This window comes from Rutilus rutilus (assembly GCF_951802725.1).
Source record: "Rutilus rutilus genome assembly, chromosome: 16".
In the NCBI taxonomy this organism is placed as follows: Eukaryota; Metazoa; Chordata; class Actinopteri; order Cypriniformes; family Leuciscidae; genus Rutilus; species Rutilus rutilus.
The window spans coordinates 19,531,757-19,559,438 of record NC_140224.1 but is presented as its reverse complement, the minus strand read 5'-3'; the positions used below and the strand labels follow the sequence as shown (position 1 = coordinate 19,559,438).

At 38.6% G+C, this 27,682-nt stretch overlaps 1 protein-coding gene across 3 annotated transcripts in view; it reads right to left on the bottom strand.

Moving 5' to 3' along the window:
- Positions 1-27,682, bottom strand: part of rnls (renalase, FAD-dependent amine oxidase) — a 60,730-nt gene that overhangs the window by 8,596 nt on the left and 24,452 nt on the right. For 2 of the 3 annotated variants that reach the window (XM_084435185.1, XM_084435186.1), the window contains exons 5-6: positions 10,897-11,070; positions 690-865 (exon numbers count right to left, since the gene is read on the bottom strand). In XM_084435185.1, coding sequence (XP_084291311.1) covers positions 690-865; positions 10,897-11,070 — 350 coding nt within the window. The remainder of the gene's footprint in view (positions 1-689; positions 866-10,896; positions 11,071-27,682) is intronic. The other variant, XM_084435187.1, reaches the window with a different exon arrangement.

The window sequence follows — 27,682 nt, the reverse complement described above, 5'->3', positions numbered from 1 at the left end:
TCCCGTGTAGTTCTGGGCTGATTTCTCACCTTTCTTAGGATCATTGAGACCCCACGAGGTGAGATCTTGCATGGAGCCCTAGTCCGAGGGAGATTGACAGTCATGTTTAGCTTCTTCCATTTTCTAATGATTGCTCCAACAGTGGACCTTTTTTCACCAAGCTGCTTGGCAATTTCCCTGTAGCCCTTTCCAGCCTTGTGGAGGTGTACAATTTTGTCTCTAGCGTCTTTGGACAGCTCTTTGGTCTTGGCCATGTTAGTAGTTGGATTCTTACTGATTGTATGGGGTGGACAGGTGTCTTTATGCAGCTAACGACCTCAAACAGGTGCATCTAATTTAGGATAATAAATGGAGTGGAGGTGGACATTTTAAAGGCAGACTAACAGGTCTTTGAGGGTCAGAATTCTAGCTGATAGACAGGTGTTCAAATACTTATTTGCAGCTGTATCATACAAATAAATAGTTAAAAAAATCATATATTGTGATTTCTGGATTTTTTTTTTTAGATTATGTCTCTCACAGTGGACATGCACCTACGATGACAATTTCAGACCCCTCCATGATTTCCAAGTGGGAGAACTTGCAAATTAGCAGGGTGTTCAAATACTTATTTTCCTCACTGTATATCTGATTGGTAGTGTTTTGAGTTTCTCAGTCAAATTCTCACACATAGATTAATGTTGTCTCACCTGTGAGTACCTCCATTTCTGACACTTGATGCTGTCAGGTTCAGGAAGCTCTGGCATCACCTTTTGCAGCTCTTCCAGGATGATGGGCTGTACCACATTATTTTCTTCCTCCAGGTGCTGGATGCCAAAGGGCACACTGGTGTGGACCACCACAGAAGGTCCACAGTCCTTCGATGCTGCCAATGATACACAGATAATCATCAGGCTCACATGTGCCTGCTTAAGTCATGAAGTACCTAATTCACAGATCCTACATTGTGTGCTACTGTGAGAGGAGGATTGCGAAAAGTTAAGTAAGGAAATTACAAATAGAGAAAGAAATGATGGTGAGATAAACAACAAACACAGCAGCAGAAAAGCAACGACACAGGCTGGAAATGCCACAACCAGTTTATTCTTTATTAAAAAATGTATATATATATATTTTAATTTATTTTGCATGTCATAGAAAACATCAACTGGAGGATGTCTTTGACATAATGTTATGCAAGTTTTAAAGGGACACTGCACCAAAAACAGAACATTCGGTCATCATGTACTCACCCTTTTGTCATTCCAATCATCTATGTCTTTCATTCTCCTGTGTAACACCGTGTCCTAACCAGACGTGATGCGATAAGATTCCAGCGACAAATAATTTGTCTGTCCACACAAGAAGCGACGCAACTGCGATATGCATCAAAATCAATCAAAACTCACAGCCAATCAGAACAGCATGCGGGCGGAGTCTCGCGGCAAGTGCACAGCACCAGAGAGTAATCTTGACGGCTCTCTCAAGAAAATGGATAAGTAGGCTACATAATCAAATTCACAAATATTACACCATTTAAACATTATTAAAAATACATAGGCTACTGAGTTACTAAAACAATCTTTGTCAAAGATTACACTTGTTTGTTCACAGTTTGAACATTCTTGTTTCCATTTGTTTAATTTCAAGATCTGAGGTGAATTATCCATTGTTGCTTTTACAGTTATAACTGGGAGCACTAAATGATATTCAAAAGTCACATTGCATGCTTTTAACATTAAATAAAGCACATAAACAGTACCTGAGATTATCATTGCCACACTTTGTTCCAGCCGCGACGTTGCAGAAAAATAGAAACCGTTTCTAAAATAGAATCGTCGCGTGTCGCCGTCGTGACTGGTTAGGACAAAAACTCTGATTCACATGGAAAAGATACCTTGTGTCGCGGCGTTGCGTGTAGTTAGGACATGGTGTAACACAAAAGAATGAAAGTCAGTGGGAAATAAACAACACTGGATCACATTAACAAAAAACACAGACACACGTTACAAGACGTCTTTCACGTGAAAGAATGGGTCGTTCTCAGGAGCTCAGTGAATTCAAGCGTGGTACTGTGATAGGTTGCCCCATGAGCAATAAGCAATTGGGAACAACAGCAACTCAGCCACGAAGTGGTAGGCCATGTAAAATCACAGAACGGTTCAGCGCATGCTGAGTCAATAGCTACAGAGTCAGAGTCAGACCTCCAAACTTCGTGTGGCCTTCAGATTAGCTTAAGAACAGTGCGTAGAGAGCTTCATGGAATGGGTTTCCATGGCCGAGCAGCTGCATTCAAGCCTTACATCACCAAGTGCAGTGCAAAGCATCGGATGCAGTGTATAGCACGCCGCCACTGGACTCTAGAGCAGTGGAGACGTGTTCTCTGGAGTGACGAATCACGCTTCTCTGTCTGACAATCCGGTGGACGACTTGGGGTTTGCCGGTTGCCAGGAGAACGGTACTTGCCTGATTGCATTGTGCCAAGTGTAAGGTTTGGTGGAGGGGGGATTATGGTGTGGGGTTGTTTTTCAGGGGTTGGGCTTGGCCCCTTAGTTCCAGTGAAAGGAACTCTTAATGCTTCAGCATACCAAGACATTTTGGACAATTTCATGCTCCCAACTTTGTGGGAACAGTTTGAGGATGGCCATACCTTCCTGTTCCAACATGACAAGGTCCATAAAGACATGGATGAGCGAGTTTGGTGTGGAGGAACTTGACTGGCCTGCACAGAGTCCTAACCTCAACCCGATAGAACACCTTTGGGATGAATTAGAGCGGAGACTGCGAGCCAGGCCTTTTCGTCCAACATCAGTGCGTGACCTCACAAATGCGCTTCTAGAAGAATAGTCAAAAATTCCCATAAACACACTCCAAAACCTTGTGGAAAGCCTTTCCAGAAGAGTTGAAGCTGTTTTAGCTGCAAAGGGTGGGCCAACTCCATATTAAACCCTATGGATTAAGAACGGGATGTCATTAAAGTTCATGTGCATGTAAAGGCTGACATTTATTTTGCCAATACAGTGTATCTTTTTCCATTCATACAGGTTTGGAATAACATGAGGATGAGTAAATGATGGCAAAAGTTTCATTTTTGTAAAATGTATCTCTTAAACTAGTCAAGCTAGCTGTTGCATATTCACTGCACATATAACATGACCAACTTTATTTGTTAGTCATAACAAGTTAGTGTGAGTAGTGTTAAGTAACAGTACTCAGCAGCCTTCCCTTCTCCATACGATGGTTTCCTAGTGATATCATCTATGGGCACACCAAACCCCATGATCTAATGCTTTACGGGCCGAGCTCATCGGCAGAGACATGACCCATGACTGAGAACAGGCCTGATATATCAGCCTTGCACATAGTGTTCATTTCTCTAATGAAACTGTTTTAAAACACATATTTAATATGATTGGAGGAAATCATGCTTTATTGGGCTCCATAAACATGGGCCTGTGCTTGAGCAGCTGGAGTGATTTGGCCCAATGACTCCAAGTAGGATGAAGATGCTGAAAGCCATTGTTGATCAATGCTTGAGGAACGAGGGCTGGGTCTGAATAAAGCCCAAGAGACTAGCTAAAGCTTAATATTAAAGCCTCTGGCAGATTCACATGGTAACAGATTGAGTTTATGATCACCTGTGAGGAGGAGCTTTATACTTAAGTAAGATCTATTCTGTTCAGTAAAGTTTTATGGACCAACAGAGAACGATGAGCCATTTAAATCATGACCACTGGCATAAATGTGGAAAAAGTCAAGCAAATCACATCCACATGCTATACCCATGCCTGGTCCTTAAACAATATTGGGCTAATAAATAAATCAAGTACGCCTGAAAATAAAGTTGTGGATAAAACCCTTGATGAATAACAAACGATTAAGGTTAGTTTATGACTAATAGCATCCAAACAGGGCTTTTCACACTACACTTAACAGTGAGATTAAGTCTTTTTAAACTGCAGATAAGGCTAGTTTTTGATGAGTTTCAGAAGACGTCGGACAACAACATTTCCACAGATAGACAAGAAGTTATTAAAACAAAGTCGTTGAATGTTGCATTTGCATAATCAATATGAGTATTATCCTCAAAAATATGCAATAAATAACCCAGTTTACAGTTTTCAGTGTGAAATGTTGAAACTAGATTACCCAGGATAAATAACAGTACAAGAGAATAAAGTTTAAGATAAAGTTAAGAATGACCCAGGGTTCAACTTCACATTTTTCAATTGTGAAAAGTCTGAAAGGCTGGTTTAAGTCAATACCACCACAGGTAACAGACTGTGTCAATAGAGGAGGTACGTCAAGTGCCTCTGTTGGATAAATAACAGAAGAAAATGGATAGATATAAATTCTTGTCCAAAATTCCAGGTCATGAAATACTAGACTGTGCCCCTCATAGTTATATACCTGTATGTTTGCACTACCATTCACAAGTTCAGTGTTGGTTAGATTTGTTTTTATGCTTTTGAGAGAAGTTACTTATGCTCACCAAAGCTGCATTTACTTAATCAAAAATACAGTAAAAACAGTAATATTGTGAAACTTTATTACAATATAAAATAACTGTTTTCTATTTTAATATATTTAAAAATTTCATTTATTACTCTGATGGTAAAGAATGATTTTCAACAGTGTCACATGATCCTTCAGAAATCATGATATGCTGATTTGCTGCTCCAGAAACATTTCTTACTAATATTAATGTTGACAATAGTTGTGCTACTTAATATTTTTGTGGAAAGATATGAGGTTAAAAAGAACAGCTTTTATTTTAATGTAATTTTTTTGTTAATGTATAAGTTTTTTAATGTCAATTTTGATTAATTTAGTGCATCATTTGCTGAATAAAAGTATTAATTTCTTTGAAAAAAACTTTAACACTTTTTTTACAGACTAATTATTTACATTTAATTTAATTTAATTACTTGAATAGAATATTGATCATTTTATTATATGTCAATGGCAATTTATTTGTAACTCATTTATTTGTGTTTGACTTACAGTATGTTTACTTAACCCTCTGTTCTTCTGTCATTTTTTTTTTACCTAAAAATAATAAGTTTTTTTTATTATTTTTTTAACTTAATCGGAATGGTACGTTGGAACGGAATGGAAACTTGGTAAAGGTTTTGACACTTACTATGTACAACAACAACAACAACAAAACAAATCATGGAGATGATTCATAAAGGTTAAATGGTCCTGAAAAAAATAGTCACACTTGAGCTACTCAAGATCAAAAATGACCACATTGGAAATTAATGGGAGATGAATTTCATCTAGTGGAAGCTTTTGGTACTGCACTCAAACAAAATCTTACTGAAAGCTAATTTTTTAAGATATCAAGCTCAAATTTGGAACACAACTTGTTTAGATGTATGGCTTTGATTTTCTTGAGGTTTTAGAGTAAAACGTGTTTTTTTTAAATATAATATTTGATATAAAAATTGAAAATAGTATTTTTGTGCATTTTTCATGACAATAAATGTAAAATTCTGTAACTTTTTTAAGTTCACTTTTTAAAACTTTTTCCACTTCAGCAATAATTTGCCCAGTGTCGTCTTTAAAAAGAGATCAAACTTAAGTCTGTGCTCTAAAGCATTCAAGATTTATGACAGTTTAAGTTGGAAATTTCATTTTCAGGCCTATGCTCACAAATGAATAAATGGATTATAATAACTACAGCATAAATATAATTTAGTACCATAAAATCGCGTAAAAATACAAAATATTAAATAAAAAACGTGAAGACCACCAGAGGGTTAATTAGGCTTTTGAGTTTGTGTTAAAATGGCTCACTAGTTTATTTGGTTAATTTTCCTATTTCTTAAAACCATTTAAATACAAATATGAAAAAAGCAATAAATTAGAGAACACAAACCATGAGAACATGCTGTTTGAGGATGTAGGAAAAGGTTTCAGATATTAGCTGCAATGCTGGCATGGTTCAAGCGAGGGAAAGAGGAAGTCATTTTTTCAGTGGTATTCTCTTGCTTATGTAAGAGTTTACAAGCATTACAAGCTAAACCTAAAGAGATTACCACATAACTTTTTCATTTCACTTCAAATCAGCCAAATTTATGGCAGGATTGATGGAAGGATTAACTTCACAATTATAGAGAACTGTTTTTGTAAAAAGAACAGAGTATCTGAAGAGATGATAGCTGAAATTATTGTTCTAACCAGTCTAGGTTGACTTTGGCTGACCATTATGAATATCAGAACAGGGCTGAAACACAGAGACATGGTCATTTTCCGTTTGCAGAGCAGTCAGACTATATACGTGTTTGGCACAGTGCCAGGCAGAGAGGAGGGGAAAAGGAGAAGCAGAGGGTGAGAGAGAGAGAGAGAGAGAGAGAGAGAGAGAGAGAGAGAGATTCCTTAAAAAAAAAAAGAGTTTGAGTGTTTATTTGTAAGTGTGCATGTGCCAGAATGTGACTGTGCATGAGAGAGAGAGGTCATAAAGCGTGGGTAGAGGGCTGGCATCGTGCCTGCTGGTTGAGTCACTTATTTCTTGGTGGGGGCAGAGCTTGTCACAAAGTTCACAGGGTGAATAGGAAACTGCATGTACTGCCTGACAGAAAATAACTTGCATATGAATTAAACGTATAGTCATTTTTTTCCCCTCATTAACCCTTTAAGCCCTGAAGGCATTTTTAGAGTAGTTTTTTCCAAAGTGACATACACAAAAGTAAAGACTCATAACTCCAAATAGCAAGCAGAGTCCAAATGTAGGTATCGTTTGATAGAAAACATTTTACATTTTTAGGGGGAAAAAATCATTACATTCTCATGCTGGGAAACTGCTGATAAAAGACAACAACAAAAAAAGTGTGCTCTAGTGAAATTGTACATATATTTCTTGTTTGATATGCAATTACTCAGGAAGGAAATAAGGTATAGGAGGACAAGCTGCATCTGGATCAAATTTTGTGGAGATAGCACAAAGTAATCAAAAGTTACAGCATTAGGAACCAAGGTAGCTTTTTTGTTTAGCCTAGGAAGGCATTTTTAAAATTGTTGTTCCTCCGTGAGGAATATCTCATGATCAACGCAATGGATTATGTTGATTTTGGAATCAATCGGGAGCATCCACTGTAAGGAATGATTTTTTGTAATGCGATTTTCTGTGCATGTTTCATGAAGTTACAAGCGTAAACGCCACATGAAAGCTACATTTGATTTTACATAGCTAAATGTGCGCCTATGGAGTTTTATGTGTTATAACTCTATGAGAGTATATCTTCAGATCGAAATGACAGATTATGGTGAGTTTGGGCTCTTTTTAATCGTGATCTGCAGTAAATAATGATGTGCCACTTTCCACGATCAGAGCATGTTTCATGAAGTTATGAGCAAAAACAACATAAATGCTGCATCCGTATATTATTGAGTCTGGGGTGGCTTCACATACAAAAACCCGTTCAAGTTTAGTCAAAGCCCAAAACATTTATGCTTGTATTCTACTCTGTGATACCTTTCTAATGAAATATGACTATCTGAGCTGTATGATGTTTTTGACATATTACACGCATAGTATAAAAAAGTATTTAATAAATTATGAAAACTCTTTTTATATATCAGCAAATAACTCAGCACAACCTAGGAGTTAATCAAATTGGCTAAATGCATCGTAAAGGTCAGACTCTACGCTTTCAAATGACACTTTTTGTGTTGATCAAGGCAGTTGTTTTGAAATATATAATTATTAATTTTTTTCTGCTGGCAGAACACTCCGTTTTAGAGGGACTATTCGATCAAAGTGGTTAGATGCATTAAAAAGCTGAGCATTAAAAAGTTTCTAAGCTTGTGATACATGATTTTGTGATACATATTTTGTGTTATTCCATTCAGCGGTTGCTTAGTAATTTGAGAGCATCAGTCAAACACTAATAACTTCATCTTGATAACCCCTTCGCTTGTGGAATAAATGAATCATGCAGAGTCTGACTGCAACCAGATCATCTTTACAATTAGTGAAGTGTGTCACTTTTCATGCTAAAATACTCCCTGACATAACACCACTGGCTCAAGAAATTCACTCACCATCATGACATTCTAAACGTGTATGACATTTTTTCTTATGCTGAACACGAACAAAGAAATGTTGTAGGATAAAAATTCTTTTCATTCGGCTTTATTGAATTGGGACTTTTTTAATGCTTCAAAAACGACGTAAAAGCACCATAAAGATATCATAAAAGTACATAATACGGTTAGCCCTAGTTGTTCTTGAGAGTTCATAAGAGAAGTAGTGATATTTGATTCATGAACAAATCTGTTGGGTCAAATCTTTTCAATGAATACTTGAAAAATTCTTTCCCAAATCTTACTGATCTGGTTCTCGAGTTCAACTCAATGATTTACAGCAGCTCACTAGAGGGAAGGATTTTTACTGAGTTACTTTGGTCTATTCTTCACAAAAAGCTATATGATTTCAGAAGACTCTGAATATAGCAAAGTTGTTTGGACCACATTTACGATACCTTTATGGTGATTTACCATCCTTTTCGAAGCTTGAAAGCCTCATTAGCCATGGGTACTAAACTCAATGAAAAGAGAAACTGGCAAATTTCTCTTTTTGTCTTCCACAGACGAAAGAAAGTCAAACTTGTTTGGAGCAACATGAGGGTGAGTAAAAATAACAGAAATTTCATTATTGATTGGACTATACCTACAATTTCCTCCCTTAATTATATACATAATGTTTTAATTAGATAATTAATCACATCCAGAGAACATTAACGTCCATAACGCCCACATCCAGACACATTAGTATTAACTACAGTGATCCCAATCCCATCTGAATCAGTACATGAAATGACAGACATCCCATGATTATAACTTAGACGTCCTATAGAAAATGAATCCTGTCTGAATAGTCATTTTTCTTTGGCATTCTGGTAGCAAGTTTCATACTTCATATGTAATCAAATTCATATCAATTATGAACCAGTTCTGTTTTTGGGAAACCATCATCTAGCCCTGATCTACCTCATTCTACATTTACTGAACGGCATAAATGGGTTTCTCGCCAGACTCTCAGGAACACAGTAATAGCTTATCATTAGCGGCCTGCCAAAAAGTTTTCAAAGAGAGCTTGGGGTGCTCTGTGAGATCAGACTCAGACCTACTTTACTGGAACTACAAGCAAAACACATTACAGAAATGAAAAGGAAGATTAAAGCATGGTCGTGTGAAAGCTGAGGAGGCTGGAAGGAGTGTGCCGGGCTAAAAGAACAGCACAGCAGAATGCAAAATTTAACAGCTCCCCTAATTATGATGTTGCCCTCGGAAACACTGGAGTGGATGAAAGGTGACAGGTGTAGAGGCTGTTTTCACAAGACTATTTCCACTGGGCTACTGCAGATACACCGTCATGGACTTTCAGGCTTTGTGAGGAAAAACTCACAAATCACATACAAATTCTTCACAAATAAAAAAGCTTTTTTTTTAGTCATGCGTACACAAAAATCATAAACAACAAGACACGCGCACACACACACACATATCTAGAATACACATGAGCTCTGTTCCCAAACCTAGTGAGGTGCCTCAATGTTTGCTGTCCACATAGACTTAATAAAACAAAAAACAAAACCAACTAATAAAATTAAATGCTTTAAAACGGTCTAACACAAATGACACACAAACAGTGACAAAAATCAAGCATAGCGTTAGTTCTGGCAGGTCACGTTAGTCAAGCTCGCATCAGCTGACCCTCAGCTGATCCACATCTACCTATAGGAATACGACACCTATCACCGTATACATATATAAGCTCCTTCAGTATTATCAGCAGCTATCGCGTTTCTCAGGAGCAAATTACCCTCCTCCATCCCCAGCTCCTCCTCTCGCCCCCGTCAGGATTTGACTTTCTGATTCCCCTTGAATCAGAATAATTATTGAATAATGTTGTACTTTAAATCTTGAATTAAATATATTTGCAAATTTTCATGTTGGTTCTGTTCTGTTTACCCCAAGGGGGGTTATTGCTGCTCTCCCTGCTCTTATCCATGCTAGGCTGCATGGATGCGCAGGGAGTTCTCGCCCAGAACGGAACCATTCCGCCAATCCAAACTGTATGCTAATTGTCAATCATATTTGACGGTAGTGGTCCTGACAGAACTGAGTTTTTCGTTCCATTTCGCCTCTGGCTCATCATCTGTTGACTTTCTAGCAGCTCCCTGTTTTAATTACTTAAACGTGTGATATGACAAAAATCCTTACCAGGATATAAATCTCTGTTATTGCCTTTGTTACAGCACTTTTATATGTGCTAGACAAAATTATAAATACAATATAGCTATTTATCTAAAATCTATATCATCGTTTTATATTGTAATATCCCCAGGCTCTAAATCTTGCTCTATAGTAAAGCACTAAGGCATAATAGACATAACAGTATGACTTTCTGTAAAGCTGCTTTAAAAACAGTGTGTATGGTGAAAAGCGCTATTAAATTTGACTAGTGAATTTGACTTGCTAATAAATTTGACTAGACTTGATATGTTTTCAAGGCAGACAAACTCAGTGCTGCAATTTAAAGAAAAGGCAGAAAAGGACAGACACTGACAGGAACAGGGTGGAATAGGGACAGGGTATTAGAAATGTCTTTAGGGCTGTCAACCAAAAAATGAAAATAAAAACAGACGTGTCACCATCGAAACAGTGTCATTTTTGACACTGTCTGAAACTGATTATGACCATGACCATGACCATGTGTAAAAGTCAATGGGCATCAGTTTGGATTTGAAAAAATAAATCGGATTTAAAAACCAAATCAGATTTGTGTGCAGTGTGAACAAAGATCTTGAAACACAGTGAGAGAAAGAAACAGAAAATGCAGAGAAACAGAACGAAACGTCAGAGCGGGAGTTGGAGATGAGAGGAGGAAAATATGAAGGCACTGACCTAAATTGCGCTTTTTATCATCTATGGCAATGAAGCGAATGCAGGGATTATTGGAGACGTACTTGGCCGCCCAAGGGACGTCGATTCGTGCGTCGGCTTTGTAGAAGAGTCCAAGTGCGTAGCGGGAAGAGTAGCTGACAGCCTCCAGCTTCTTCCTCTGATTCTCCCCCATCACTGCACAGACACACACAAACACAACAGCACAGGATGAAGCCTCTGGGCCTCCGTTAGTTCATCTCTCTGTTCACTTCAGACAGACGCCAGAGTTGGTGCCTGTGAAGAACGGGCCTGTAGCATTTATAACGCACAGATCAAATGAGGGAACACTGTGCCGTCAACTCACAGAGCTTCTACAGCACCAAGTCTGATAACACACATGGGTTAGTGTGATTTGAGTGTGTGGTTGATGTGTAGTGCCGATAAAACACAACCAACTAGCCCCTTTTTGCAGCTGAGATGAGCCGTGCGGAGGTTGAAATGGACAGTGAGTGACACTTTAATGAGAACGCGGTGCATGGACTGATTCGCTTGTGCATGTGGGGCTCTTTTTTTTGTTGTTGAAAAATGCTGTCCTTGTTTCCTGTCTGGAACATCTGTTATTTATTGGAAACAAGCAGTCACACTAAGGCCTGCTTTAGTTATTTAGGGCCCACAGGTACTGAGTGTAGTGGAGGTCAAAGGTCAGCCCTTGTGGAATCAAATGCATATTTCTACTCAAAGACACCCCTGTTTCCAGTAAGGAAGAAAGCATTTCACGGACAACCGACAGAGAGACTTGATCAACGTTAGTCTATCTGAGCAGTATCTTCCCCTCCTGAAGCAACAAACAGATGTTTGGTGAAAAGTGTTGAACAGAATGCTAACTCATAATTTTCCCTTTGCACATGTGTAATTCAGTTCCAAAGGGCAGTGTCAGTGTCAACAAGCTCGGGCACCCCTCTGTGGCCCCAGTAAATCCATATACCGTTTAAAGACCTCATGAAATCAGTTTCCTTTCCTGTGTTGATGTAATTCCAATTGAAACAGGAAATTTAGGTGGGACTTATCGAATGGCCTGTCCTTTATAAAAAAGCAAAGAAAAAAAAAGTCAGAATTTTTTTATTCTTCTTTTAATGATTCCGGGTTCCCTAACTGTTCAATTAACACATTTATATTAATTAAAAAGCCTATTATTTTACATATATTTAATTATGAAATATATTCAATTAACATTACATTAAGATTCATTATTATTAATATTAATTTGTTGCACAGTTGTAACCTGTATGATTTTGTTGATTCTGTCTGTATCACTGAAAGAATACAGATGCAAGAACCGAAAAACGAAACAAACGTAATTTGATTCCAGTATTTTTTCCACTGTGTAAACAGTTCTTAATTCAGATAAAATCTGTTCAGATGAGTCAGCAATTTTTTGCTCTGTTTTCCGAGAAGAGAAAGGCTGTTCATTTCAAATGTGTATATCTGCTAAAAGTGTATTCTGTCACTTATAGCTGTAATAAGCATATAGACAATAAATGTACAGCAGAATATAGATGACCTCAAAGTTCCCTCTCAGTCAGTCACTTTTCGACGTTATGTCAGAACTGACTGATGCATTGGGATCTTGGCCGAGAGCCCAATCACCTTTGAGTGGTAACAAAACATGAGATTTGCATGGCAAGCAAGGAATTACACATTTAAGAATCTGTTTAATATCTGCTGATCTTGCATCTTTACATAACATCACATGAAAAACTGAGGGGAAGTACATTGTATTTAGCACTTAAGGTAAAGATGATGACATCAGATGAATGATTCGTTTAAGTAAAGATTTTAGCAAGAGGTTCCTGTCAGTCCTGTTCTCGAGTCAGATTACTGACAATCTCACCCTTTGTCTTTAATGGCTCTTGGAGCCACTGTCCCATTCTTTGAATAGTTATGCTGATTGGATTAGGACTGGTGACACTCCAGAGTCTGGGGCGGGTTTAAGCATGCTTTGTTTAAGGTCGTCAGCCAGGTGCTTTGTCGGCATTTCTAAGCTCTGCCTCCTAAAATCTATATAAACTACAATTTACACTACCTTCGTTAGACTTGATGACTGCAGCACGAAACAGAACAGGAACATTTAGTTTAGTTATATCTAAAACTTTATAATGTGAGTGAATTGTACCATAGATTTTAAAGCCCAGAAAAAATGCTTCCATCCATCATAAAAGGGATCCAAGGAGCCATTCACTTCCTCTACTTTGGGACACTACGCCTCCCTGGTTGGGCCCCAGCGATTCACCTCACTGCCCCTTAGGCCTGTCACGATTATGAAATTTGGGTGACGATTAATTGTCTAAAAAATAATCGTGGTTATGCCGATTAATTGCCAGTTTTATCTAATTAATCTTTTTTTTTGTGTACTTCATTCATTAAATAATTGTGATGAATTTAATCCTTTGTAAGTTATCATTTTGCAGTGTAAGATTACAGTTTACACCTTTAAATATTAAGTAAATGTATTCAATAGCTATGACAATTTTCTTAATAAACTTAGTGAGTGTATTAATCAGCAGCAAAAGTAATTCTTGAAAAAATCTACACCGTAATTTTATGTTTTATGTTAATTTTATATTTACAAATCGTACTTCATTGTACCCAAAAAAGGTGGTGGGTTATGGTCGATCTTGGATCTGTGTGTCTTGAATCAGGCCCTTCACAAGCTTCCATTCAAGATGCTAACGCAGAAGTGCATCCTCATGTGTTCGCCCCCAAGATTGAGCGATCGACTTGAAGGACGCGTACTTTCATGTCTTGACTTTACCCCGACAGACATTTCCAATGTTTTGCTTCAAGGGTAGGGCATATCAGTACAAGATCCTCCCCTTGTGCCGTAGGCCTATAAAATAGCGAAATAATCGTGGTTGTCTAAAACAATCGCGGTTAGATCAAATAATCGCGATCAGACGGTTATTTAATTATCGCGACAGGCCTACTGCCCCTCCACGGTTGCGTCTGTGGTTAAGCTGGTGCCGCTTGCACAGTGTCTGGGGGCCTGGCTAGCGCTTCCTAGCCTATCTCGTTGGCTCATTCAGACAATCAGACTAGGCTGTGCAATTCAGTTCACCTGTCGTCCCCCCCGTTTCAGAAGCATTTGTTTACCTCAGTGGCAGACAAGCATGCTCCTGTCCTGCTTACGGAGATGCAGTCCTGCTGGCAAAGGACGCAATAGAGCCGGTCCCTCCAGCCGAGATAGGTCAGGGTTTTACAAATCATACTTCATTGTACCCAAAAAAGGTGGTGGGTTATGGTCGATCTTGGATCTGCGTGTCTTGAATCAGGCCCTTCACAAGCTTCCCATTCAAGATGCTAACGCAGAAGTGCATCCTCATGTGTTCGCCCCCAAGATTGAGCGATCGACTTGAAGGACGTGTACTTTCATGTCTTGACTTTACCCCGACAGACAGTTCCAACGCTTTGTTTCCAGGGTAGGGCATATCAGTACAAGATCCTCCCCTTTTTGCTGTCCCTGTCGCCTTGCATCTTCACAAAAGTCACAGAGGCTCTCCTTGGCCCGCTAAGGGAAGTGGGCGTTCGCATTCTCAACTATCTTAACTCTGGCTCACTCTAGCTGAGCTCACTTTCCCTCTGAAAGCTTAAGTACGATTGGCTCACTGACCCCATAGGAGGAGAGGCCATCCTCAGAGGTTAAAAGCCTCCACACAAGTTCCTCCTCTCTCTCTTCCTGCTTCTGCTTGTCGCTGTGCGTGTGTGGGACCGGAAACTCGGTCCTACCACGCGGTCGTCAAGCCCGGTCCTACCACGCGGTCGTACCAACACATCAAGCCATGTGCAACTTCCTCGACCATGACGGAGTTGAACTAAACATGCAAGTTCATCATATCTTCTTCATTCAATGCAGTAGAAATCGATTGCAACTTCAACTCCATCGACTCACGGAACCATCAAATCAGGAACTTTATGAAACTGCTTCAACGGCAATGCAAGTATCGTACAATTAACTGACTAAACAGAGGTTTAGTAATAAGCTGTGAAGCCTTCTACAAGGCTTTGAAAATAACAAGCTGATGGTTCTTTTTGTTTCTAATCTTTTCCATAGCTTCATTCCCTGTTTCTGTTTCCGGTTTCATTCTTTCGCTTAACATTTTACCCATGTATTATAATTGTGTGTATGTGTATGTGTTTTGTTTAGATTAGTTGTGTTAATGATTAAGTTAATAAAGCTTGCGCACAATACATATTTAGTTCTGATTCTCTGTTTTACAATTTAACGATTTCTGGTCTTGTTACATACTCTAAGCACTGTACATGGTAAGACAGAATTATTTTTCTGTCGCTATGAAAAATACCCTTTTCTTAGAATTAATGGGACGAACGGATTCATTGATTGTAATATTAAGTTAGCTACATCAAGATAATCAGATTAACTGATCCAAATATAAATAATTAATCATAAGTTATGTGTCGAAAACACTGGCACACAGCTGGCCCCAGGGCCTATGCAAATATGCGTTTCCCCCAGTGAGCCGCAAGGTCAGGGAGGTTGGGGAGGAGCTTCTGATGGTTGCGCCTTACTGGCCACCTGGACCTGGTTCTCTTACCTGATGCTCATTGTTACGGCCCCTCCCTGGCGGATTCCACTGAGGAAGGACCTGCTTTTCAGGGACGGGGCTCCCTATGGCACCCGTGGCCAGACCTCTGGAAACTCCACGGGTGGTATCTGGATGGGACGCGGAGGACTTAAGTGGTCTACCACCAGCAAGAGAGGAAACCCAAGGTCTAGCTAGGACCAAGGAACAGAACCGGAGCACACAACGTTTTAAATAATTTATTAATGGTACAAAACGACTAACGTTTCGACGTTTTTTTTTTTTTTGGATTCTTTAAAATTTGTACATTGTTGCCATTGACTGTTTGACTCTGAAGAAGACGCATGGGCGTCGAAACGTTAGTCGTTTTGTACCATTAATAAATTATTTAAAACGTTGTGTGCTCCGGTTCTGTTCCTTGGTCCTAGCTAGACCTTGGGTTTCCTCTCTTGATCTTTGCGTCCTGTTCTGTGAGCACCAACCAGGCTGAAGCGCAAGTGACTCCTTTGGTCTACCACCAGCAGTTGACACAATGACTCATGCCAGAGTCCCCTCTACGACGCAAGCTTATTACTTGAAGTACAGTCTGTTCGTTGATTGGTGTTCTTCCCATCAGGCAGAACCCCATAAAAGCCCGATCAGCGCCGTGCTTTCTTTCCTGCAAGAAGAATTGGAGCGAAGGCCATCTCCCTCCACCTTAAAAGTGTATGTTGATGCTATTACGACGCAGTAGTAAGTATGTGGAAAAACAGGGAGAAAGGAGACTGAATCCTCATCGACCATGCCTCATCCCCTCTTGGGACCTCTCTGTGGTATTAACAGCCCTACAGAGAGGGCCCTTTGAACCATTGCAGTAAGTTTAAGCTTAAGATCCTGTCTTTCAAGACAGGATCACGTCATTCAAGAGGGTGGGGACCTTCAGGCATTTTCGTTCAGCGAAACATGCCTGGAATTCGGACTAGCTCACTCAAGTAATTCCCGTAAGACCCCAGCCCGGATATGTGCCCAAAGTTCCCACCACTGTGTGCCGTTTGCACACTGCATGTTTACGTGGACTGCACACAGAGCTTCGGAAGCTCTGAGCAACTCTTTGTTTGCTTTGGAGGTCAGCAGAAGGTAAAGGCTGTCTCCAAACAGAGGTTGGCCCACTGGATAGTGGTTGCCATCGTCTTGGCGTTTCAGTCCCAAGGCGAGCCATGCGAGTGTTGGCGCAAAGCACCTCTCTGGCAGACATCTACAGAGCTGAGGTCTGGGCAACTCTAACACATTCGCGAGATTCTACAATCTAAGGGAGAAGCTGGCTTCTGCCCTGAGGTTTAGTCCATATGTGTATTTCCATGTTACCTCCCTACAGGCAGGATGTGGTCTCTGTTGCGTCCCTCTCCATCTGGATTCAGCACGCTTTCCCAGTGTTATCCAACCAGTCATGGTTGTATAGGCTAAACCGAAAGGAACAGCAGCTATCGACCTTCCCCTTGGAAAGTTATGTCCTTCCGTTCCACCAGGTACGCAGGTCTATGAGGCTTACACAGGTCGCTGGGAAGGGTCAGCGATTGTGGCGCTTTCCACAGGGATCCCAATGCATCAGTCAGTTCTGACGCAACGTCGAACGTGACTGACTGATAGGGAACATCTTGGTTACTAATGTAACCCCCCTTCCCTAAAGGACGGAATGAAGATGTTACGTCCTGCCTGCCACAACCGCTGTACCACAGTTGCCTGCCACAGAGTTGCTGTACCACTTGGTCGAGACCCTCGTTTTGGCTCCTCAGCGCAAACTTGAATGAGTGAGCTTGCCATGCAAATCTCACTCACCAATGTATATTGGCTTGTTTTGTTACCACTCAAAGGTGATTGGGCTCTCAGGCGAGATCCCAATGCTTCAGTCAGTTCTGACGTAATGTCTTATTTCCCTCCTTCAGGAAACAGGGGTTACATTAGTAACCGAGACGTTTTTAAAGTTGACCTATTATGCCCAGTATCAAAGTCTTGATTTAGTTTTTTGAGGGTCTACTAGAAAAGGTTTTCATGCTTCATATTTCAACAAATTTATATTTTTCACATATTGATGCAGCACCTCTCTTCCCAGTCTGTCATTAACATTCTGTTTAGTTCTGGTCTCTATGGGCCTGTTTACACCTGGTCACTTCATGCATTTTTACTGATCAGATTGCTATCTGATCAAATAACCAGATGCATTTAGGAATTATTTAAATAAGGAAAATTGTGATGTACATTCCCGGAAGAAAACTCAAGGCTACAATCAAGGCATTTCAAGGAGTTTAAAAACAGTGCTAACTGATATAGAGAATTTGTGCAGAACTTTTTCAAGCACAAACACCAACATTACACACTAAAGAAAGTTGAAAATGTAAAAAAGCATAATAGGACCCCTGTAAAAGATAAAAAAACAAACAAACATCCAATCCCAAAGTTAAAATGGAATTGGCACCTGGCTCACCGAATGACAGTGAACCACTGCTGTAATTTTGTTGTCAGAAGAAACGCTTCACCAACTGTAAGTTTGATTAGAAAGTAACCAATTGACAATGATGGAATACGACAATAGATGTTAAGCAGTCACATGACTATCCCCGGACATGTCCCTTTTATCACTTTTTGTGTCATTGCGGAACATCTGGGGAAGATTAGGAGCATGTAAATGTGCCCCTTGGTACAGAGACAATCTTCTGCAGCATCTGAGCGTGGAAAGCCAAGGATAATGCAAACCCTGTCAGCTGAATCCATAAAGAGGCTTTCTTTTTCTCATGGTAATGGAATCTGGTTACAGAACACACCATTGTTAATCGGCATAAAAGATCTTGACGCGGGAAGGGTTATCTAATACAGATATGAGAACGCTTTTTACCACATTAACCCATTTAAGTTGTCAGAAAACACTTTCCCTAGAGCTAGACAATGAGTGCAGATGCACATTAATGAATCATCTCCTTTCAAAAGGCTATGACTTCCATTTCAAGTAAAACGAGACCACCTATTTGGTGGTCTGAATGACTTCAGCTTAGCCACAACTATTGAGATGTTTTTAGAGCTGTGCATTTAAAATAGAAAAGCACAGGCTATGTATTTTCTGGCTGCTATGGTAAGTAAAGTTCTGCGTGATGGTGTAAAGTGTATACTGCCCTACATTACCCCCAATCCCTTCCCGCCCGCTCAGGGTTGGCAATTACCTCTGACAGGTTTGGGTTGTGGGTCTTCTAGATTTCAGCTCAATCACATACACACAAAACAGCTGAACTGAGAGAAATAGCAAAACAAATAATCTACATAATGCTTCCTACTTAGGTTAAAATCATATTTTATAGACACAGTATTTAATTTTTTTTTTCATTACAAATTATATTGTCAACATAATTACAATAAAATGAAAAAATATATATATTTAAATATCTGTTATGACACCTTTTTGCTTTACTGGCTGACATTCAATGGAAGCAAGAAAATCTGGCCTTTTTTCACAAGGTCAATGTCACAAATTTGCTTACATTTGATTAGTGAGCAAAAAATGGGACAGAATCTTTTTCTTTTTTTTTTATACTGGTGCATGTCTAAAATATTCCATCTCTATTTTGTCATAACTTTTCTTTTTTCAAACTTTTCAATATCCTAAAACTTCTGTCCAGTTCTTAAAGCATGAGAATTTTTTTTTTTATTAAATCTTTAATTTATCCAACAATATATTTTCTAGAGAAAATTATTTTAAGGACAAAGGGCAATGTTTGAAATGCTTATGAGTAGTATACTTCAAGCAAGTTAACTTAAGCAATATTACAAAATTATTCCCAGAGTCCTCTTGGTATGTGGCTTTTTGCTTAATCAAGGTTCTTCATCAAGGAAGCAAGAGTTGGCTTTAGCTATACTTAAAATGAATTATACATCCACCTGCACAAATTATGTTCACCTGGTGGAATATTATCCATTTTTCCTCTCCCAGTTGTCCTCAGCCCATGGAGAGATGATGTATGCTTTTTTATATATATAAATTATTCACTAAAATGTGCAGTTTTACGTTTACCACTTCTTTATAAAAGATGAATATCCTTTGTTTGCTCACTCTGATGGTTTCCTTGCTTAATGATAAGTAATGGCACTAATGTGCAATGAGAGCACTAGTGAGCCCTTCAGTAAAAAATGTCCTCTTAGTTTAGACCAGAGGGATTTGATTTCATTACACACATCTGTGATCTTTAGCCTCCTTCCCTGACACATCCTCCGGTCGAAGGACTAACAAATCCACATGAGCACAAATCTACACGAACAGTCAAGTTTATTCAATATCCTGAAGGGAAAAAAACAGTTGCTCTATGGGCCCTGCATAGCCTCAATGTGAGACATACCTTCCACGAAACCACATTCACTTACTGGGCTATACACACACACGCACCTGATGTCCTCTTCCTCTTCAGACACTTGTCACCACTAGAGTCTGCTTTACATCTGTCTGGACCTTATAAATCTCCAATCAGGGCAGAGCGGAGGGGCTTCTGACAGCATGTGCTGTATGTGCGGGACCACCTCACACCAGCTACATTCACAAAGTCAGTGATTGGCAACTGTATTTACTGACAGATGTGACTCTGAAACTGTCCTGTTCATACAACAGCTTACAGGAGCAGCTCTAATACTGCCTAGTCAAGCTGCATTTATACTCCTGTGCAACTATACTGACAGGTGTTGGGATGTACTTGAGATGTACATTAAAATTCTTGTTGATAGAGTAATTTTCATGCTGTTAAATGGCTGATATTAATATTCTATACAATTTTGTCTAAAGTAAAAAAAAAAAAAAGATTTGAAATTTTGAAACATTTAGAAATTTGCTTCTACATTAAATTATTAGCATGTTTAATTGAGTGTGTTTTTTTTTTTTTTTTTTTAGATGACGACATCTAAATGTAAAAATCTGTCAAATCTTACTTAATCAAAATCATCTTCATATGTTTTGTTTATTTTTAAATGAGCATAGAGTGCAGCATTTTTGTTGTGTCCTGACTAGGTTCGGTTCACAGAAAATTCACCCAAAAAACACAGTTCACCCAAAAACCATACAAGTTAAAGCCATACAAGTTTGTAATGACATGCGGGGGAGTAAATATAAGTAAACGTTCACAGCAAACTTTTACTTTTAGCTTTACATTTTTAGAACCCACAATTCAATTTTGATTGTGAGTTTACAAGGCAGTATTTTTAGGTGAACAATCGCTTTAAGAATGCCATAAGAATATTGTAATATTACGATGTTATGATGAACTATTCTCCACTGCCTTTCTCCACTGATGTTCTAAGTTGTTCAAAGCATTTCTAAGCATTCAGATTTTTAGAAGGCAGTTGTCTGACTCTGAGTTAGTGAACAGGAACCTTCTTTTTTTTTTTTCGTTTGTGTAGCATTAGCAACACATTATTAGCTGTTTGATAATGCAGTCAAGCAAAAAACGAATCAATTTACCGTAATGTATAGAATGTCCGACGTTGTAGAGAGCGATACATAAAACACATTACAATTCTGATACATCGACTTGTAGACAACCTGTTGATGAATCAGTTTCTGGTTCAAAAATATATGGTATTGAACCAGTATTTCCACTTGCCACTGTGCAGGGCTTACTAAAGTAAAGTTGAGCGAGTGGATCAGGTATTCTGAGCTTGTGTGATTTAGTGGAGGCAGGGCTAATTTGCATATTCATGTTTCTGCATATACTAAATGAAGCAAGGGTGTAGAGTTACATTCAAGATATTTTCAGGAATGAAGTTTATTTTTTTTTCACAGGAAAATCTTTAAATATGGGTGATCAAAGATGAGTTTTAAGGGATACAATTATTGACTACAGGGGGACTTTAACCAAATCTGGGTGTGAACAAACATATTTAGCACTCCAGATAAAACTGAATGCCGAATTCTGCTATTACACTCAAATGTTTGAGGTGGTACGATTTTTTTATTTTATTTTTGGAAATTTGGAATATGGGATTTTGTTTTGGAAAGACCAAGGCTGCATTTATTTGATCATATACAATATTAATTAATGACCCAGCGAAATTTTCAGCAGATATTACTCCAGTCTTCAGGGTCGCATGATCCTTCAGAAATCATTTCTAACATGCTGATTTGGTGCTCAAGAAACATTTAAAAACAGTTGTGCTGCTTAATATTTTTTTTTTTCTCAAGATTCTTTGATTAATATAAAGTTCAAAGTTTTATTTTAATTATATCAATTTAAGGCATCCTTGCTGAATAAAAATAATTTCTTTAAAGGTCCCATTGCATGAAAATTTCACTTTATGAGGTTTTTTAACCTTAATATGAGTTTCCCTAGCCTGCCTATGGTTCCCCAGTGGCTAGACGTTTTGATGGGTGTAAACCAAGCCCTGGGTATTTTTGGGCAAATCTAGAAATCTTCCCCTTATGTCGTCATAAGAGGAAAGGTTACCTCCCCTTTCTCTTCTTTGCCCGCAAAGAGAATTTGGCCCACCCATGAGAAAATGAGCTGCGATATTGGTTTTTCCTCGAGAGACATCATGGCTTGCAAACGAGCGAAGCATGGCAGTTGCTCAGTGTTTGGATGTACAAATGAACACAAAAGTATTTTTTTAGTTCCTTCATCTGAGCCTCTGAAGAACCAGTGGGTTATGTGAATTTCTGATGTGTAATTATTCAAGTTCAGACAGATAATCTCTCTCTCAAAGTCGTTCAATACTGTTTATGCATCAGTAAATCAAGCCAGTGACTAAACGATCAACTTCACGTCGTTTCTCTTAGTAGGATGAAAATAATCTTACTTAAACTGTGATTAATATATATACAGAAAGCAATCAAAGATCAATCCCTTTCCATTTGCCCAAGCTGTCAATCACACAGCGCGAGTTTATCTGGACACTTGCCAAAACTCATTATGAAATCAATGACGCTGTTACACTGCATAACGAAGCTCTTACTGTACTTACCTCATGTTTGCACTGGTGAAATCATTAGTGAGAGTGCAGAAATAAGATCTTCATTCACGCGATCAACAGGCTGTCATCTGCTCAATGCTCATCACTGCAACCTTTTATGTGATGGGAAAAGATATAAATGCTTAAAAAACTTCTCAAGATTCGTTAATCCCGATAGCTGTAATAGTAAAAATGTGTAATAGCTGTAATAGTAAAAGTTTTCGAGATAGTTCCACATGTAATGCTAAATATTTCATATGCAAGCATGTCAGCCAATCACAGCAGTGGGCGTTTACACTGAAGTCTCACAGCAGACACGCCCCTTCAAACAGAGCGTTCAAATCAGAGGCTAAAATCTGTCTAGGAAAAATGCCTTTTATTTCTAAATTATAACAACTTTTGATCTAAAAAACATACTAACATTATAAGGGCACTCCAGGAAACATTCTAAAATAATAAAATAATCCATGCAATGGGACCTTTAAAGAAAATCCTACTGACCCCAAACTTTTGAACAGTAGTGTATATAAAACGAAGAAAGGAAAATAGGGCAATGCTAACCGCCACCTTTCCGACACACATATGCAGCACATTTGACAGCACACTTAAGAGACAAAAGCCTGGATTTCAAGATACTCCCAGCAAAACCCAAAGCATCATAAGCTGACTGCAAATTAGCCGCCACCTGACTGTAAGCGTTTCCCTCTTCTAACCTGAAAAAGCAAACTGTACGCAGCTCTATAGCAGGAACCCGAGGCTAGTCATTGACACGTGTTTGGCTGTGCGAGTGACTACATTAGTATCTGTGAGCGTGTGTGTGTGCAGCTCTGGGACGAGAAGGTTAACATTTTCCAGTTGGCCGCTCGGGGGCATGTGTTGAACCCTGCACTTGTGGCCCCTGGATCTTTGATGTGGGAGTGGGTGAAACGTTCATGAAACTCAGCATGTTGACAGAGCGATCCTTAATCAATACAGTGAGTCCTACAATATGTTTCTGCACAGTGACTGCACTTACATGGTCACCAAACAACTTTTAACTAAAAAAAAAAATGACATCTAGCATTTCCTTTAATCTAGAACTTAAATGCAGAGGTTGTGTGTACAAAAGTACCAAAGGTCTGGTGGTCTCATGCTAAAGCATGAGATATGAGGCTTCCTTCTAAATCTTCCTCTCTTAAGCACGCATGTGTGTGTGTTCGGATAAGGGGGTGGAGAATTACTGAGCTACGGGGTGATTAGAAAAGTAAGGACCCAAGGGAACCTGTAGGAGTGAATCTGGCTGAAGCCCAGGAAGTTATGCACATCTGCATTACATCCCCACACACACACACACACACACACACACACACACACAGAATCTCAAATTACTCATGAGCAGTAATGCTGTGGATCCAGAGAGGAGTATCTCAACTTAAATAAGCATTTGGATGTGGATAAGGTTAAATACCTATGTTCAGTGTATACATGTATAAGTCTTTCATGATGAATGCATAATGTTTACAGTACTGAGAATATTCAGAAATATATTTTAAATATATACATGAATTCATTCCTATTGACACACTTTTCCAAAGCCTAGTGAGCTTTCTAAAGAAGCACCATTTTAAGGCACGCTACCAATTTGTGGGCTGTTCTAAAAAGGTAGGCAGCATGACAATCCTGCCTTCTAAGATACCTTATTTTTGCTAAATTCGAAAGAAATGTTGAATGTATCCATCATAGGCAAAACCAAAATCTAAATACCAAAAATCTAATCAAGATGGTGGACAATGCAAGACAAATATAATTACAATTAAAGCTGCAAGCAGCATTTATCGGGGTTCAAGCGATTTAAGGCCTTTAAGGTTTTTAAGCACAAAAGCATCAAAAGTTATTAAGTTTTATTTAGCAAGCATGTAACCACTGACATAATAGATGGAAAACACCATTTACAGCCAATACAGGCAATGTACCATAGGAAATGTATGGTTTTAAAGCTGTTTAACAGTTATAGCGCCACCTATCGTCCGATCTCCATAAAATTTTGCATGCTTGTTAATGATGTTATTTTACATATGCTCATCGATTTTTGTGAAGTTCTGAGTTTCCTACGCAAAAGTAGGTTTTGGACAATTTTGTCCACCTTGAGCCAGGGATCACAGTGGTGTAAGACACTTGAGTCTGGGACAAACGATCTAAGAGTTATGAGCGATTTTGTACTTTTTGTTGCTGTAGCGCCACCTATGGGCCAATCGGGGGTCATACTCTGATAGGTTGTCCCCAAATTGAGGCCTACCATCTGGCCAGGTTTCAAGTCTCTAGGCCTTACGGTTTGGCCTGCACGATCAGTTTTACAAATCCTTACAATTACAATAGGGTTTCAGCATTTCATGCTTGAACCCCTAAAAATCATATATAATAAACAACAATTTTTATTAAAGGGGTACTTCAATGCTGGAAAAATGGGCCTTCAATAAAACTTGGCTGCCTATACAGTGTAAAGGCAAAAAAAAAAAAAAAAAAAAAACCTACCTGGCTGAAAAACAGAAACAAAGCTGTTGTCTTGCCTTTTGCCAATTAATTATGAAACCTTCAACACCTATAATGCACTGGGCATGTTGCCGTCCAAAACCACACCCACCAATCAGCTATGGATACGCTTACCACAAATACTGCCTTGCTTTAGTAGGAAATACTACTTAGCAAACTTGTACTGTTCCCGCATGTAAGAATTCACAGATGAAACATTTAGTGGAGTGAGTTACTTCCGGTTCCCAGTGAAGGCTCCAGCGTGTTGTAGACAGTGGCTAGAAGAGGCTGCATTGAGCAATGCCACGATGGAAAATCTGAAAAACCTCCATGTTTGTAGTCAAACATTTCAAACTGGATGACCACGAACATCGTGTTTTAGGCCAAACACAGAAAGGATTTTTTAAATTATTATTCAGTTCTGGCAAAAACTGAAAGGATTTTATTAATTATTATTCAGTTCTGGCAATTCCGCCCAACCCTCCCGAAGCAAAACGCTGTCGCGTACTGGTAAGAACACTATTGCCACAGTGTTCCATTTTTACCATAATGCTGTTTGAAAAGTAGACATAATACGATACAATTACAATACCTGTTCTGTTAATAACCCTCTGTCGACCTGACTGTCTGTGCTCGGAGATACAAAAATGCGAACTACAATTTGTAGATTTAACGAAAGCCCTGGAGCTGTTAAAAGTCTTTTGCTGACAAATAAACGTGAATTTCTCGGTCCAGGTAAACATTGTGCATAGGTGGAAGTAACGAATTACAACTACTCACGTTACTGTAATTAAGTCGTTTTTTTGGGTACTTGTACTTTTTTGAGTATATTTTTAAAGCTGTAATTTTACTTGTACTCAAGTACATATTAAGCTAAGTAATCTACTTCGCTACTTGTAAAATCACACTTCGTTACTGAGTACAATTTGAATTGATATTCAAATCTTTGAATGGCATTTCGGTAGCCAATAAAAATATTCGATCGTAAACGGACCAATAAAACCCCTGATATTTGGACTGAATTAAAGCCGCCGCAGTCGCAGCAGGTTTTGAAGAGCTGATCATGAAGGAGGCGAGGAGCTCAGAGTGATTAATGGCTGGACTGAAAGTTTGGAACAACAAACTACATAGTAGTAGCCTACTGTCAAAATATCTATATTTTGATACATATCAATACTGAAATATCTGTCAATACTCATTTTGGCCTATAGCCTACAACACCAAAACGATACCAGCTGCGCGTTCTCATTCTCTCATCTCAACAACAGCGAGTTTGACACACCCGCCTCCCCTCAGCGCGGAATTGCAGGTAGGCCTATTACGCATACTTTTATTAATACCTGCAAGTTTCTATGGCATATTTTAATGGCAAATGTCACGAACAATATTATAACGCGAGGGCACATTCATGTAATCGCAGAAAACTGGACGCGAGCTCTCAAATGTAGGCTACGAATGAACTGGACTCGGATATTGAGTGTGCGCTCTCGGATTGTGTGTCATATCATGTGTAATCGCGAATCTCTCCAAGTGGTTCTCACTGCAGACTCAAATGACGTCCAGCTCCAATCTCTCCATGCTCTTGAATTAAACGCTGTCAAAGGTTATGAAAAATCTAGTCTTTTTGCAAATTAAATTCAGTTTGAATTGAAATCAAGCTTCCTTGTGCTGTGTGTGAGCTATTGCAACAGTTCACGTTACCCTATTGTAAAGACAAATACACTGAGTGAGTAAATATTAGATTATTGTAATGGTTATTGATCAATGTTTAAATATGTAAACAAAAGCCTAAATTTAAATCTCACCTTATAAAGTGGACGTGTCTCTTCAGAAGACTTGAATTAAACTTTTCCATTCAAATAGATTACTGTTACAATGAGTGTTGTGCTTTTCAATGCTTGAAAATAATGATTGCTTTGACAAAATGGATGGACAAAAATGTAGATATTAAAATATTTAGTATGTAGTAGTTTTCCCGATGGTATTAAAAATTATAGGCTAGGCCTACTGAATATTGACATATTTCAAGGTGTCATATTGAAGTTAGAAATTCCAGTATCCACTAATTAATGTCCTTCGACAATAAGGTAAAAATGTGTTAAAAGTAGCTATTTTCTACATAAATCTATGATTTGGTTGTATATTTTTATTGGTAATGCATTAACTATCGCCAGCTAAAAAGTAATTAGTAACTAGTACTCTGAGTAGTTTTTGAGAAGAGTAATTTGTACTTTTACTTAATTACTTTTTTGACACCAGTACTTTTACTTGTAATTGAGTATTATTTCAGCAATGTAACGGTACTTGTACTTGAGTACAAATTTTCAGTACTCTTTCCACCTCTGTGCATTTACTACCGACATTGTAACAATACAAAGCGTGTTGAAAATCAGTGACTTTAACTAACATTAAAAAAAGATTAATATACATTGTAACACATGCATTGCTCATGACGACAAATTTTTTGACACAGAGTTGTGTAAAAAGTTTCAAATCAGTCACTCAAGAGATTCTATTTCAGAATGCTCCCTTAAATGGCTGCCTATGTAGGCTGTAGACAGCAAGACAGCTCACTGTGTTTTGGAACAGAGCCATATTTTTTTTCAAACCTGCTTATATCAGGAAGCCTCTATTTTAGAACAAGGAAATGTGCCATTTTCAAATGAGCTTGTGTGGATATAATTAGCAATAGTTAGCATAACAAATGACGCTGATGAAAAGTGCTATTTGCATGTAAACATTTGGGTTCT